The sequence below is a fragment of the Dasypus novemcinctus genome, chromosome 9, assembly GCF_030445035.2.
Source record: "Dasypus novemcinctus isolate mDasNov1 chromosome 9, mDasNov1.1.hap2, whole genome shotgun sequence".
NCBI classification, from domain to species: Eukaryota; Metazoa; Chordata; class Mammalia; order Cingulata; family Dasypodidae; genus Dasypus; species Dasypus novemcinctus.
Genome location: NC_080681.1, coordinates 125,159,489 through 125,172,665, shown reverse-complemented (window position 1 = coordinate 125,172,665; position 13,177 = coordinate 125,159,489). Strand labels below are relative to the sequence as shown.

The 13,177-nt window shown below is 50.3% G+C and overlaps 1 protein-coding gene across 4 annotated transcripts in view; it reads left to right on the top strand.

The window, feature by feature from the left end:
* The window catches only part of SLC45A1 (solute carrier family 45 member 1), a 33,232-nt gene that overhangs the window by 18,267 nt on the left and 1,788 nt on the right, over positions 1-13,177 (top strand). For all 4 annotated transcript variants that reach the window (XR_011649766.1, XM_058304483.2, XM_058304482.2 and 1 more), the window contains 3 exons: positions 4,278-4,431; positions 6,260-6,436; positions 7,616-7,821. Coding sequence is in view for 3 of the 4 variants with exons in the window: in XM_058304483.2 (XP_058160466.1) it covers positions 4,278-4,431; positions 6,260-6,436; positions 7,616-7,821 (537 nt within the window). In the remaining variant the exon portion in view is untranslated. The remainder of the gene's footprint in view (positions 1-4,277; positions 4,432-6,259; positions 6,437-7,615; positions 7,822-13,177) is intronic.

The window sequence follows — 13,177 nt, the reverse complement described above, 5'->3', positions numbered from 1 at the left end:
TTGACCATACATGTGAGGGTCTGTTTCTGAACCATCAAGTCAGTTCCACTGATGTATATGCCTGTGTTATACCAGTACCATACTGTTTTTACCACTGTAGCTAGGTAATAGGATTTAAAGTCTGGAAAAGTGAGTCCTTCAATTTCACTTTTTAAGATGTTTCTGGCTAATCAGGACCCCTTACCCTTCCAAATAAATTTGATAATCATGTTTTCCATTTAGTTAAAAAAATGCTGGTGAAATTTTTATCAGGATTGCATTGAATCTGTATATCCATTTGAGTAGAATTGACATCTTAATGAGATTTAGTCTTCCAATCCGTGAGCATGGAATGTTCTTCCAATTATTTAGGCCTTTTTTGATTTCTTTTAACAATGAGTTGTAGTTTTCTGAACACAAGTACATTACATCGTTGGTTAAGTTTATTCTTAAATATTTGGGTTTTATCTGTCATACTTTATTTTCACCACTCTTTCGACAATTTCAGTTACTTTTATTGATATAATCTTCATTTCTAGACTCTCTTCCAGGCCTCTCTTTCCTGTCTTTTCTTTTCAGTCTCTAGCATATCCTTTAGTATTTCCTACAAAGCTGGTCTCTTGGATACAAACTCTCTCACTTTCTGTTTATTTGTGAATATTCTAAACTCACCCTCATTTTTGAAAGACAATCTTGCCAGATATAAGATTCTTGGCTGGAAGTTTTTCTCTTGCAGTACCTTAAATATATCATACCACTGTCTTCTTGCCTCCATGGTTTCTGGTGAGAAAATCAGCACTTAATCTTATTGAGTATCCCTTACATTTATGCATTGCTTTTCTCTTGCTGCTCTCAGAATTCTCTTTGTTCTTGGCATTTGACATTCTGATTAGTATGTATCTCAAAGTTGGTCTGTTAGGATTTTTTTGGATGGGAGTACATTGTGCTTCTTGGACATGTATATCTATGTCCTTCAATAGATTTGGGAAATTTTCCACCAACATTTCTTCAAATATTCCTTCTGTTCCTCTTCCCCTTTTTTCTCCTTCTGGGACACCCATGACATGTTTGTTTGCATGTCTCTTGCTGTACTTAGTTCCCTGAGACCTTGTTCAAAATTTTCCATTCTTTTCCCCATCTGTTCTTTTGTATGTTCACTTTCAGAGGCCATTTCTTCAAATTCATCAGTCCTTTCTTTTGTCCCTCAAATCTGCTATGATATGATTCCAGTATATATATTTTTTAAGCCCCTCCCCCTTTGCAGCTCTTTGTGTGCTGTCTGCTCTCTGTGTCCATTCACTGTACATTCTTCTGTGTCTGTATTTATTTATTTCTCCTCCCCCCCTTGTGGCTTGCTTGCTGTCTACTCTCTGTGTCCATTTGCTGCGGGCTCTTCTGTGTTCTCACTTGTCTCCTTTCTTTTTGTTGCATCACCTTGCTGAGTTGGCTCTCCAGGGCATCGGCAGGCCAGGCAGTGTTCCGCAGCAGCAAGCAAGCCTGCCTTCACAAGGAGGCCTTAGGACTCAAACCGAGGACCTCCCATATGGTAGACAGGAGCTCATCGACTGAGCCACAGCCACTTCCTATGTATTTTTAATTTCATTTATTGTGCCTTTCGTTCTCATAAGATCTGCTATTTTCTATGTATGCTTTCAAATTCTTCTCTTTGCCCATACAGAGTCTTCTTAATATCCTTAATCTCTTTAGCCGTCTCATTGAATTTATTAAAGAAACTTGTTTGAACATCTATGATTAGTTGTCTCAACTTCTTTATGTCATCTGGAGGCTTATTTTATTCCTTTAACTATGCCATATCTTCCTGTTTCTTGGTGCGGACTGTAATTTTTTGTTTGTGTCTTGGCATCTGGCTTACTAGAGTATTTACTCTGGGTGCATTTTTTCTCTTTAATTTAGGGCTTCCTTCCCTTTCTCTCTTGCTGGTTGTATAGCTGGAGCCATGGATGTAGTTGATGCTGTAAGCTCTGAAGGCTCAAGCCACCCTCATTTCCCCAGGACCGATGAAGCTTCTCCCAATTTTATCCTTTGCCAGGAGTAGGGACAGAGCCAGAGATCTGTGTAATAATCCAAGTTATGCAGGCCTAGACTGTAGTTGCCCAGAGAGACCGAGGAGGCTTCACACCCCTTTCTCTCCTGCCTGGAGTGGAGATGGAGCTGTAGGTGTGGGCAGCAAGCTATGCAGTGGGGGTCCAATATGACCGCAGTTGGCCCACTAGACTTCTGATTATTCAGTCTGCGCCAGCCAAATGTACCTGCAGTTACCTGTATAGGCTGGTGCAGGGCCCGCCAGCCTACTCCCTGCTAGAGGTGGGGCTGAAGCCTAGCCTAGGGCTGCAGGCCGATCTGGGTGAAAGAATCTGGTCCTTACCAGCACTGTGATTTTCAGTCAGCCCAGCTTCCCCTCATATGGAGGGATCAGTCAAAATAGCAGCCACCGGCCTCTTTCTGACTTGGACACGTTCAAACTTAAGCTGTTCTTAGGGTTACACTTTAGCCAGCCGAATTGACTCATCATTAGCTGAAGTCAGTGGCCAACCGTCTCCTCCTCCCCTGTTTTTTGGGAAATTGAGCTTCCAATTCCAGCCACAGAATAGCTTCTGCAGTGACCTGTGCTGCCAGACTAGGATGATCACTGGCCTCCGCGGCTTGGCAGGTAATTTCTCAGAGACACTTGCGCAGTCCCCCCCAGCTTCCTCCCTGCTGGAGGTGGGGCTGGGGCCTAGGCTAGAGCTGCGATATGATCTGGATGGAAAGAAGCTGGTCCCCACCAGCACTGGGATTTTCAGCCAGCCTGGCTTCCCCTTGTGCCAAGGGGCAGAGTTAAGATGGCAGCTCCCAGCTTCTTTCTGGCTTGGACAGGTTCAAACCTTAGCTGTTATCAGGATTATACTTTAGCCCCCTGAATTTACTCATCAGTAGCTGAAGCTGGTGCCCAGTCCTCTCTTCCTCCCCCATTTTCAGGAAGTGGAGCTTTCAGTTCCAGCCATGGAACAGCTCCTGAGGTGGCTTGTGCTTCCAGTAGAGGATGGGCACTGGCCTCCATGGCATGGAGCACTCTACTTACGAGTCTTCTCTGCAGATGGGCAGTCTCCTCCTTCCACTCCTTCAAGGATGTTGCAGGATGCTCTTCTGGTCTCCCAGAGCCCCCAAACAGGTGCTTTAGACAGCCTTGGGTGATTACTAACTGCCCAGTAGCAGGAGCTGACTCTAGGAGCTCCTTATTCTGCCGCCATCCTGCTGGTTGTTGAAAATCTTGTTTTAATCATTTTTTTTTTCAAATTCCATTCTGAATAGAGTGTAATGGGTCCTGTTAAATTCTCCATTCCTTGAGGAAAGTATAACTCACAAGCTAAATATAAGCACAGCGGTTCAAGTAGGGACAGGAGGGTAATTTTAGCAGCCTCCCTCTGGCAGGTGTGGGTGACAAGCTCTTGGGATGAGAATGGGGGGGGGGGGGTCTTTCCTTCTTTTTTCCATCTGGAATATCCAGGGACTGACATCCTCATGAGCTCCCCAGTTGAGCCAGGGCAGCCTTTCTTCCTTATTTAAAAATAATAAATAAATTAACTTCCAAAATGGCTAGTTCACCTGCCCAAGCAGCGTTCTTGGGAAATCAAACCTCACTCCAGGAAGAGTTGGGCAAAGAAAGTCAGTGAGAGAACTCGTCGGTAGAATGTTGGTTTTGGGCCCTAGAAAGAACCCTGACCCTCATTGGCTGTGGGTTCAATTCTGCTGACAAGGGGAGAGTCTTGAGGCCACAGTGAACCCTTGGAGAGGACCTCGGGTAGTGCATCTGTCTGTGGCCCGTGTTGATTTGGCCGCCATGTTCTCTGGGTAGACAAGAGTTCCCCTTGCTGAGAGACAGGTTTGTACAGACATCCCAACCGCCTTGAAATAAGCCTTTCATGACCTTCTCTTATGGACAAGAAGGGACTTCATAATGTCTGAATTTGAACTGACCCATATTTCTTTCATTGTTAAATTTATTTTCAAATTTGCACGGTAGAAACTTACTCTTAGTGCCATAGATCCCAGCACCCCTTGAACGTGGCCAGATAGAGCGTGGGATTTCTTAGCTGCTCCGGCTCTCTGAAGGGATGACCGGCGGCCGTTTCTCTCTCAGGGGTGGTATCTGATGCTCGGTTGACCCGTCTAATAAGAGGACACAGCTTCGCAGCCCCTCCCAGTTCTGTTTCTGCTTCCCTTTTGTGTCACAAAAAGTCCACGCTTCCACAGTGCTGCCCGGGATTTGATTTGTCTTTTGCGGACTTCCTTTGCAGGTGGCCAATATTTTACTCAACGGCGTGAAGTACGAGAGCGAGCTGGTGGGCTCCGGCGAGCGATCCGAGCAGCCCCTGTCCATGAGGCGCCTGTGCGCCACCATCTGCCACATGCCCGAGGCGCTGCGCAACCTCTGCGTCAACCACTTCCTGGGTGAGCAGAGCCTCCGCGCGTGTCCCTGCCCCAGGGTGCTGCGTGATGGGGACGGGGTGCCTACCCCGTCCACCTGCCAGCACGCCCAGAGCTTCACTTCCCAGGATGCGCCTCTGAAAATGATGCTCCCCCGAAGCGTGTTGGTTCAGCCACCCGAGACCTTCAGCAGGGCTTGGGTGGTGCCTGCCCAGGACCGGGCATCTCCAGAGTAACGCAGGGCGTTGGGTGGGGAGGGGCACCCCTTCCCCAGGGCCGCACACCTGAGTCTCCAAAAGCCAAAAAAGAGATCTTCAAACCAGTGGTTGGTGGAAACTCACAGCGAGTGACGGACTTTGACTGGCCATCAGTTGGGGCCTCGCCTTGCCCTGGTCTAGAGCTGAGACACAGGGCGGACGCCGCGCCCTGGCACCTTACTGGAGGTGGCTGTCCTTCAACTCAGAAGGCTTAGTGCTTGAGCTGCGACTGAAAACCCCCGGCTTGCATTTGGTATCTCTTCGCTTTTGGGTTGTTGAATGTTTGAGGATTATTAGGAAATTAAGATAATCTGGGGCTCTCATTCAACGTGGGACATAAAACAGAAGGTCCCTTGGCAACGTGTAAGAATCTTACAACGTTCACAGCCTTTGTCTCCCCACCCCCAAATTTTAACAGCAGCCATCTCTGAATGGCGACGTTATTGCTAATTTCCGTTTTCATCGTGTAAATTTTGTCTCTACAAAGATCATTTGTTACTTTTCTAATCAGTAAACACGTGCTGGTTAGACAAGGGGCTGAAGTTAACATCTGCCCCCAGCCAAGCGAAGGGACCGTCTGGGCTGCGTAGGCTGTGCGAGGGCGTAATCAGAAAGGTCGTCGAGCCCTTATGGGCAAGGTCAGCAGATCATCCCAGCATTATGTGTGACAGACAGAAGCTGGGATTGGGGGCGTCAGTGCCCAGCAGTGGGGAAGGGTTACAAGTATTGCAGGGCAGCCTCATTTTGAAATACTTGGCAGCCATTGAAACGAGGCTGTTCCAGAATATTTAAAGGCGTGGGAAGGTGCTCCTGGGGTGCAGGAGGCCCCGTCAGCACCGGCCCCTCTTCCTCCACGGAAGAAGAAACTGATGCCGAGGCAGAGGGATGGGGTCGGAAGTGCTGCCGGTGGGAGAGCAGTTGGGTCTCTACTGACATTTGAGAATCTTAATATATTTCTCCCAATTAAGGGGCCCCCGCACCCCAGTTCTTGGCGCACCCATGGGCCTTGTCTTGCTTTCCTGGCAGAGGAGCCACTGGGAGTGGAGGTGGGAGAGGGTTAGCGCTCCTCCAGGCAATGATGTTCAGAGAAAGAGAGGAATACCAACCTGCAATAGAGCCTATTTTTACAAAAAATATGTTTTTTAAAAAGACAAAGGAAATTTACAAAATAGGTTGTCTCTGGGTAGCAGTGTTATCATTCATTTGCGTTTTCTTCTAATTTTTACCTTTACAAAGATAATTTCTTAGGCACATTGGTGAAAGCACCGGCCCGGCAGTGGCGTCAGCGCAGGGCTTCACTCCCGTGTCCCCCTTCCCGCGCCCGCGGCCCACCCCGCACCCCCCTTCCCGCGCCCGTGGCCCACCCCGCACCCCCTTCCCGCGCCCGCGGCCCACCCCGCACCCCCCTTCCCGCGCCCGCGGCCCACCCCGCACCCCCTTCCCGTGCCTGCGGCCCACCCCGCACCCCGCATCCCGTGCCCGCGCCCGCGGCCCACCCCGCACCCCGCGTCCCGCGCCCGCGGCCAAGCCCTCTCCCCCGCACCCCGCACCCCGCGTCCCGCGGGTCCCTGACCCTCCCCGGGCACCGCCTGCAGGGTGGCTCTCGTTCGAGGGGATGCTGCTCTTCTACACGGACTTCGTGGGCGAGGTGGTGTTCCAGGGGGACCCCAAGGCCCCGCGCTCGTCGGAGGCGTACCGGCGGTACAACAGCGGCGTGACGGCGGGCTGCTGGGGCATGTGCATCTACGCCTTCAGCGCCGCCCTCTACTCAGGTACCCGCCCCGAGCGCCGCGGCCACGGGGCCCGGGGAGCCGCCCCGCGGGGCTGGCGCGGCGGGGGCAGGGGGCGGGCGTGTTCGCCCCACGTGGCCCCGGGGCCGAGAGGGACAGTGGAGGACAGGACGGACCAGGTGGCCCCCGCCTTGGCCGCCCTCGGGGCGGGGGGCCGGGGCGGGGGGCCGGGCGGGCTGGTGCTCTCGGGGAACGCACCGAGGTAAGGGCAGGGACGAACTGCCACTGCCGGGGCTCCACTCTCTGCCTTGGAGGCGAAAGCAGCCGTCGGGGCGGCGGGGCGCGGGGCGCGGGGCGCGGGGCGCGGGGCGCGGGGCGCGGGTGCGGGGCGGCGGGCGCGGGGCGGCAGGTGCGGGGCGGCGGGGCGGCGGGGCGGCGGGGCGCGGGGCGCGGGGCGCGGGTGCGGGGTGGCGGGGCGGCGGGCGGGGGGCGGCGGGGCGCGGGGCGGCGGGGCGGCGGGGCGCGGGGCGCGGGTGCGGGGCGGCGGGCGCGGGGCGGCGGGGCGCGGGGCGGCGGGCGCGGGGCGCGGGGCGCGGGGCGGCGTGTGGGTGACATTTGCATTTCACCGCATTTTCCGGCCACAACCCCCTTTTTCCTTTGTTGGCTGGCGAGCGGCGCCACGGCGGGCTGCGGGCAGGGAGCCCCGGGAGCTGCGGGGGCCGCGCCCCGTTTTCGTGAATTCCAGCCCCAGGAGAGCGGGGCTCCCGCCGCGGCGTGTTAGGAGCGGGTGTGCGGCGTCTCGAGGCGCTTTGCCCGCGAGTCCTCAGGTCGTGGCCGGCTCGGCGCTGCGGGGCAGGCTGGCCGCGGGGCGGGGGTCCTTGCTCCATGTGGTTCTAGGAGCGCGTGGTGTCCGCCCCTCACCGTGGGCGCCGAGACGCGGGCCCTCACTCGATGGCGCTGCGGGGCGCGCGTTTGGGAGCGGGACGGGCGCGAGGAGGCGCCGGTCGGTGCGGGAGCCCACGCGCGAGCCCCCGTGGGGGGTGACCGCAGAACCCCCTGCGCCTGCCGGAGGCCCCATTGCGGGCCGGGCCGCGGGATCCAGGCCCCGCAGGCCTGCCGTGCTCCCGCCCGCCCTGGCTGCCCCGCGGCTCTCCCGGGGAGGGCTGCCCCGCACGGCGCCCGCGGGGCCCGGGCCGCCCGCTCACCCGCCGCCGCCCGCAGCCGTGCTGGAGAAGCTGGAGGAGCGCCTGAGCGTGCGCACGCTCTACTTCATCGCCTACCTCGCCTTCGGGCTGGGCACCGGCCTCGCCACGCTCTCCAGGAACCTCTACGTGGTCTTGTCGCTCTGCGTCACCTACGGGATTCTGTTTTCCACCCTGTGCACCCTGCCCTACTCGCTCCTGTGTGACTACTACCAGAGCAGAGAGGTGGGTGCTGCGGGGCCCCTCGTTCCGCGGCCGTGAAAAGGGCACCCTCCTCCCGCCTCCGCGCGTCTTCCGGGAGGAATGTCCCCGCAAGTGCCCCGGGCCTGCCACGCATTTTACCCGGCCCGGTGCAAAATGAAAATGCGGGACCCTTTGTTAAAACTTTAGGAAGAACTTCCAGATGGCGACGGCAGCGCCTTAAACCAGGGGGTCCCTTCCGGGCACAGGTCGGAGGCCTGGGGCCCCGCCCGATGTCCCCCCTTGCCTCCTCAGTCCCTGCGTGGCCGCCCTGGGTCAGCGCCTGGTTCATGTGGGAACTTGGGGTGCAGGCAGACCCAGCCCCCTTCTTTCCCTCTGTCAGGCTTCGGAGTCCTTGTTGAGCACCGGCTCAAGCAATTCAGGGCGTGCCTAGGGTGAGGCAGGTGAGGCACTCACCTGGGAACTCCCAAACTCAGTAATCAAGATGAACACTGTGTCCATGCAGTATTTTTAAAAATCAAAATTTATGTCCCCAACCCATGAAATTATTAAAGTTATCAAAATTTTCAATGAAAATAAGATCAGAAACACCACTGGGTCATACTGGAGTCTGAGGTAAAAGGAACATTCAGGAATATTGATCATGCCTTCATTTAAAATTCTGATATTTTGTTCAGCATAGATTTTTCTTTAATGGCCTTCTCCCCCCACCTCCGGCCCCCAGATGACTCCCTCGTCTGTTTGCTCATTGGTTTTGCTCGTTGTCTGTTTTTTCTTTAGGAGGCACTGGGAACTGAACCTGAGACCTCCTGTGTGGGAGGCGGGTGCTCAAGTGCTTGAGCCACATCTGCTCCCTGCTAGCTTGTTTTTGCTTGTTGTCTACATTTTGTTTTTGCTCGTTGTCTGCTCGTTGTTTTGTCTCCTTTAGGAGGCACCAGAAACTGAACCTGGGACCTCCCATGTAGGAGGTGGGTGCTCAACTATTTGAGGCATATCTGCTCCCTTTAATGTCCTTTTTCTTTTCTTTTCTTTTTTTAATTTTATTGAAGTATATCACTTATATGTACACATACATAAACAACAAATGTATAGTAATAGTTGTGAACTTACAAAACAAACATATATAACTTCACACAGGGCTCTCATACCTCACCCTACCTTGCATTGTTGTGGAACATTTTTAACTAATGATTAAAGAGCATCCTCAGAATATTACTACCAACCAAAGTACTTTACATGTATGTATTTTCCCCCAACCCACCCTATTATTATATGTGCCCCAAAGGGACCCCTTGGTTTAAGGAGGTGAACATACATAAACAAAAAGTGTACAGTAAAAGTTGTGAACTTACAAAGCAAACATGCATAACATCATACAGGGGTCTTGTACATCAACCCTCCACCAACACCTTGCATTGTCATGAGACATTTGTTACAAATTAGGAAAGAATATCATCAAAATCTTACTAGTAATATAGTCCTTACCTTACATTTGGTGTATTTTACCCCCAACCTACCCTATTACTATTTTTAAAATACATTTTTATGACGGAAGTTGTAAACTTAGAAACCAAACATGCATATGTCCAGAATTCCCATACAACACCCCTCTATCAACACACCATACTATTGGTGGCACATTTGTTACAGATTACGAGGTGATAATATCAGATTATTACCAGGTCCATAGCGTACATTTGGCATACTTTTTCCGTATTCCTGCATTATCAACACAGTACATCTTTGGCATAGATGGATGAATATTACATTATTACTGCTAACCACAGTCCATAGGTCACTCCAGTTGTATTTTTTCCATGCTTCTCCACATTCCCACCACCCTGCAGTAGTGATGTACATTTGCCCTAGCTCACAAAGGACACTCTTGCGTCTGTACCATCAACCACAATTCTCATCTGTGCTATTCAGTTCCTAAATTATTCTCTAGCATTCTGTCATTTGGTATTTACATCCCTAGGCTGCCCTTTTCAACCACATTCCCATTTGCAAACCAGCTGTTATTCACTGTAATTTGTTACCATCAACTCTGTACATTTCTGCACTTTTACAGTAAAGTTAATTAAAACTTGTACATATGTTAAACATCAGTATTCCATCTCAGTCCTCCTCTTATCTCCTTTAAGAAGCCACTATCTGGCACCAGGTCTTGAAAATATTTTCCTACATTTTCTTCTAGAAGCTTTATGGTTCTTGCTTTTATATTTAGGTTTTTATTCCATTTTGAATTAATTTTTGTATAAGGTTTGAGATAGGGGTCCTCTTTCCTTCTTTTGGCTGTGGATATCCTGTTCTCCCAGCACCATTTGTTGAATGGACTGTTCTGCCTGAGCTGGGTGGGTTTGGCAGGCTTGTCAAAAGTCTCGATCCTAGATGTAAGGGTCTGTTTCTGAATTGTCAGTTTGGTTCCATTGGTCTACATGTTTGTATTTATGCCAGTATCACAGTGTTTTTACCACTGTAGCTGGGTATTATGATTTAAAGTCTGGAAGTTCAAGTCCTCCAACTTTGCTTTTCCTTTTTAAGATGTTTCTGGCTACTCAGTACCCCTTACCCTTCCAAATAAATTTGACAATCATGTTTTGCATTTATTTTTTAAATGCTGGTGGAATTTTTATCAGGGTTGCATTGAATCTGTATATCAATTTGAGTAGAATCGACATCTTAATGATATTTAGTCTTCCAATCCATGAGCATGGAAGGTTCTTCTAATTATTTAGGTCATTTTAAAATTTCTTTTAAAAATGAATTGTGGTTTTCTGAATATAAGTGCTTTAAATTGTTGGTTAAGTTTATTCCTAAATATTTCAGTTTTATCTGTCATATTTTATTTTCACCACTTCTTTGACACTTTTAGTTATTTTACTGATATAATCTTCATTTCTAGACTCTCTTCCAAGTCTCTCTCCTGTTCTTTCTTTTTGAACTGTAGCACACCCTTTAGTATTTCCTGTAAAGCTGGTCTCTTGGTTATAAACTTCTGTTTCTATTTATTTGTGAATATTGTAAATTCACCCTCATTTTTGAAAACCAGTCTTGCCTGAAGTTTTTCTTTTGCAGTATATTAAATTTATCATACCATTGTCTTCTTGCCTCTAGGGTTTCCAATGAGAAATTGGCACTAAGCTTATGGAGTACCCCTAATATGTTATGCATTGCTTTTCTCTTGCTGCTCTCAGAAATCTCTCTTTGTCTTTAGCATTTGACATTCTGATGTGTCTCAGAGTTGGTCTATTCAGATTTATTCAGATGGGTGTACAATATGCTTCTTAGACATGGATATCCATGTCCTTTAGTAGGGTTGGGAAATTTTCTACCATTATTTTTTCAAATATTCCTACTATCCTTTCCTTTCTCTTCTCCTTCTGGGACACCTATGGCATGTATGTTTGCACATCTCTTGCTGTCGTTTTGTTCCCTGAGACCTTGTTCAATTTTTTCCATTCTTTTCCTCATCTGTTCTTTTGTATGTTTGCTTTCATAGGGCATTTCTTCAAGCACATCAATCCTTTCTTCTGGCTCCTCAAATCTGCTATTATATGATTCCAGTGTATTTTTAATTTCATTAATTGCACCTTCCATTAACATAAGATCTGCTATTTTTCTATGTATGCTTTCAAATTCTTCTTTGTGCTCATCCAATAAAAAAGATTTTATTTCTCTCCCCTTCCCCCCTTATCTGTTCTTGTGTCCATTTGCTGTGTGTTCTTCTGTGTCTGCTTACATTCTCTGTGGCATGGGAATCTGTGTCACTTTTTGTTGCGTCATCTTGCTTGTCAGCTCTCCCTGTGTACAGCACATCTCCTGGGTGGGCTGTGCTTTTTTCGTGTGGGGCGGCTCTCCTCGCGGGGTGCACTCCTTGCGCGTGGGGCTCCCCTACATGGGGAACACCCCTGCATGGCATGGCACTCTTTACGCGCAGCAGCATTGTGTGTGGGCCAGCTCCACACAGGCCAGGAGGCCCTAGGTTCGAACCCTGGACTTCCTATATGTAGGCGGATGCAGTTGAGCCACATCTGCTTCCTGATCCATTGTCTTCTTAATATCCCTTATCTCTTTAGCTTTCTCAATGAATTTATTAAGGAGATTTGTTTGAACATCTATGATTAGTTGTCTCAACTCCTTTATGTCATCTGGAAGCATTCCTTGTTCCTTTAACTGGGCCATAGCTTCCTGTTCCTTGGTTTGAATTGTAATTTTTTGTTGGTGTCTTGGCATCTGGCTTCCTAGAGTATTTATTCTGGTTGCAGTTTCTCTCTTTAATTTAGGGCTTCCTGCCCTTTCTCTCTTGCTGGTTGTGTAGTAGGGGCCAAGGATGTAGTTGATGCTGTAAGCTCTGGAGGCTCAAGCTGTTCTCATTGCCCCAGGGACCGATGAAACTTCTCCCAACTTTCTCCTTTGCCAGGGGTGGGAACAGTCACAGTCCTGTGGCCTAGTTTTGCAGGCCTAGACTGTAGTTACCCAGAGAGACTGATAAAGTTTCATGCCCTTTTCTCCCCTGCCTGGGGCAAGGATGGAGCTGCAGGTGTGGGCAGCAGTCTATGCAGTGCAGGTCCAAGATGACCACAGTTGCCCGGTAGACTTCCAATTTTTCAGTCTGTGCCCGTCAGATGTACCTGCAGTTACCTGGATAGGCTGGTTCAGGGCCCTCCGGCCTCCTCCCTGCTAGAGGTGGGGCTGAAGCCTAGGCTAGGGCTGCAGGGCCATCTGGGTGAAAGAAACCGGCTCCTACCAGCACTGCGATTTTCAGTCAGTCCAGCTTCCCCTCATGCCAGGTGCGGAGTTAAAATGGCAGCCACTGGCCTCTTTCCAAACTGGACAGGTTCAAACTTTAGCTGTTCTTAGGATTATACTTTAGCCTGCTGAATTTACTCATCAGCAGCTGAAGCTGGTGCCCAACTGTCTCTTCCTTCCCCATTTTGGGAAGTGGACCTTTCAATTCCACCTACGGAACAGCTCCCGAGGTGGCTTGTGCCTCAAGTGGAGGAGGGGCACCGGCCTCCGGGGTGTGGAGCGCTCTACTTACGAGTCTTCTCTGCAGATGGGAGTCTCCTCCTTCCATTCCTTTAAGGATGTCACAGGATGCTCTTCAGGTCTCCTGGGGCCCCCAAACAGGTGCTCCAGATAGTTCTGGGTGATTACTAACTGCCCTGTAGCAGGAGCTGACTACAGGAGCTCCTTTCTCTGCTGCCATCCTGCTGGTTCTCCCTTTTTAGATGTAATTCACTTACCCTGAAGCCCACCCATTTGAAGCATCCGACCCAGTGGTTGTTAGTGTATTCACAATATTGTGCAACCAGCACCACCATCAGGAGACCCCGTTCCCCTCATCAGTCACTTCCCACCCTCCCCACTCCAACTC